A 2401-nucleotide genomic window follows, 5' to 3' on the forward strand; every position below is an offset into this window, starting at 1 on the left:
CATAGAAAATTATATGGAACAAAGAAATCAACACCATGAAAAGGCACATAACAAAAGTGACAGCAATAAATTCATATTTGTCGATAATTACGTATCTGGCAATTACATATCTGGGACTTGTCTCTAAGATTTATAGAAAACTCCAATGCCTCAACACCAAAGGGATTAACAATCCATTGAAAAACGGGAGGAGGACATGAATAGACAGTTCACCATGGAGGATATTTGGATGGCCAGCTAATACACGAGGAGATGCTCACAGTCATTGGCCATCAGAGAAATGTGAGTCAGAACAACGAGTTACCGTCTCACCCCAGCACTGATGGCAAGGTTCAATGAGAAAGAAAATGACAAATGCTATTGGGGATGTGGAGAGATTGGGACTCTAATACACTGCTGGTGGGACTACGAAGTGATACAACCACTGTGGAAAGCAATATAGCGATTCCTTAGAAAGCTGGAATTGGAGATACCATTTGACCCAGCAATCTCATTACTAGGTATAAATCCTAGAGAGGTGAGAGCCAGGATAGGAACAGATACATGCACACTCATGTTCATCACAGCACTATTTACAATAGTAAAAAGATGGAAACAACCTACATGCCCATCAGCAGAAGAATGAATAACCAAACTATGGTACATACACACAATGGAACGCTATGCAGCACTAAAGAATAATGTAGAGTCTGCAAAACACCACATAATACAGATGAACTTGGAGGACATTATGCTGAGTGAACTAAGTCAATCACAGAAGGACAAATACAGTATTAGTTCATTGTTGTGGAGGGTCAAGGAAAGGTTTATATATGGAGGGAAACTGTTGGTTGCCAGGAGTGGCAGGGGAGGGGCAAAAAAAAAAAAAAGCATTGACTCATGTCATTTTAATGTATCTCACTGTATATAAATTATATTTCAATAAAATGCATTAAAATAAATAGATAAATACCTGCAGAATGAAAAAATGAACCAAACCCTGTTAGAAAGGCCTGAAGAAGCCTGGGCTGTAAGCTGCAATGAACCAAGGACCTAGAGCCTAGCTGACAGCCCTGAGAGGGCATGGGTTGCCTGGCATCTTACTTGTTGTACAGCACGATGTCTGGCTTCCAGATCTTCTGTGCAGGGACACGCATGAACTCTGCCCCATCATAGTCAGAGGGGTTCCACTTCAGCTTGTAGTCATTCCAGATCTGCAGGGAGGAGGCAGGTAGGGAAGGACTAGCATGGCTTTAACGTCTCTTGATATAACTCGTCTCGGTGACTCCGCATCCCTGCTGTGTGTCACTGAGCCTCCTTTGTGCTTCAGACCACACTGCCGCAAATTGGCATGTGGGTGCAATAAGAGAGCAAGCATTGGGCTGGGGGTCTGCAGACTGCCTCCTTGTTCTAGGGGAGCCATTGCCTCTGACTGGATAATTCCAGCCCCTTTCTGGGTCCTCATCAGTCAAAGACTGTGAGTGCTTTTCCAGGCCACTTCTAGTATCAGGGTGGAATCTCCATCTGTTAGCCCCTATTTCTATACCCCTGAAACAGGCTTTTTAAGACATGTTCCCCACCAAGCCCTAACAAGAGGTGCTATTCGATTGCATAACCTTCCTCTACCTCCAGGTTAAATGAAGTTGGCCTCAGAAGTGTTCTGGGGACAGAGCCATGATCCTTTTCAGGCCCAGAAAGCGTTTGGGAGCAGAGGCTGAGAAGTCTGAGCTGTGAGCCCCTAAGAAGGGAGAGGTGAGCCTGTGGCCACAGCAGACACAAGTGCCATAGAGCACTGGGCGGTTACCATGCCCACCTGCTTTCCAGCCTCCTGGGGAGAAGGCTACATGAATTGAGCATTCAGCTGGCAGGGCTGGTGGAAGGTCACCCTAGGGTCAGTGAGTCATTATCTCTCAGCACATCTGGACAAAGCCTCCCTGGGAGGACACACTGAATTGATTTCTTTTGCTTCAATGTGATCAGGAAAAACCAGCACCCGCATCTCATCCCACCACCAAGACAACAACATCCAATTTTAATTTAAGGAGTTGATGGAGGTGCTCTCAGGCACTGCCCTAGAACAGGCAGCAAATAAAGTGGGTACCACCAGGGGGCAGCAGTGCCCAGGGCCTGCTTCACTTACTTGCTTCAGCCACAGGTTGGTCTCCATAATCTGATTTACTTCATCCTACAAAGATTAAAGCAGGCAGACTGGTAAATCACAAAAACAAGGCCCACTCCAGGAAAGGTTGTTCTAGAAGCCCCATATCCCACAGGCATGGCTCATGGCACTGGCACTCACCACCTTCACCAGCTGAGACATGGACACTTCAAACTGGATGATGACTGGGTCGGACACATTAGCTACAGGTCGAATGATCTCGTTGTAATCTTCAAACAGCCGCTCAAACAGACGGTGCTCAGC

The 2401-nt window shown here is 46.1% G+C and overlaps 1 protein-coding gene across 1 annotated transcript in view; it reads right to left on the reverse strand.

Annotated features, from left to right (window-relative positions):
- Positions 1 to 2401, reverse strand: part of CHRNA3 (cholinergic receptor nicotinic alpha 3 subunit) — a 29073-nt gene extending 26672 nt beyond the window's left edge. The window contains exons 1-3 of the mRNA XM_007951846.2: positions 2279 to 2401; positions 2120 to 2164; positions 1084 to 1193 (exon numbers count right to left, since the gene is read on the reverse strand). Of these exons, the coding sequence (XP_007950037.1) occupies positions 1084 to 1193; positions 2120 to 2164; positions 2279 to 2299 (176 nt within the window). The 5' untranslated portion in view covers positions 2300 to 2401. The remainder of the gene's footprint in view (positions 1 to 1083; positions 1194 to 2119; positions 2165 to 2278) is intronic.

This window comes from Orycteropus afer, unplaced genomic scaffold, assembly GCF_000298275.1.
Source record: "Orycteropus afer afer isolate SDZICR_OR568_19922 unplaced genomic scaffold, OryAfe1.0 scaffold00313, whole genome shotgun sequence".
Classification (NCBI taxonomy): domain Eukaryota; kingdom Metazoa; phylum Chordata; class Mammalia; order Tubulidentata; family Orycteropodidae; genus Orycteropus; species Orycteropus afer.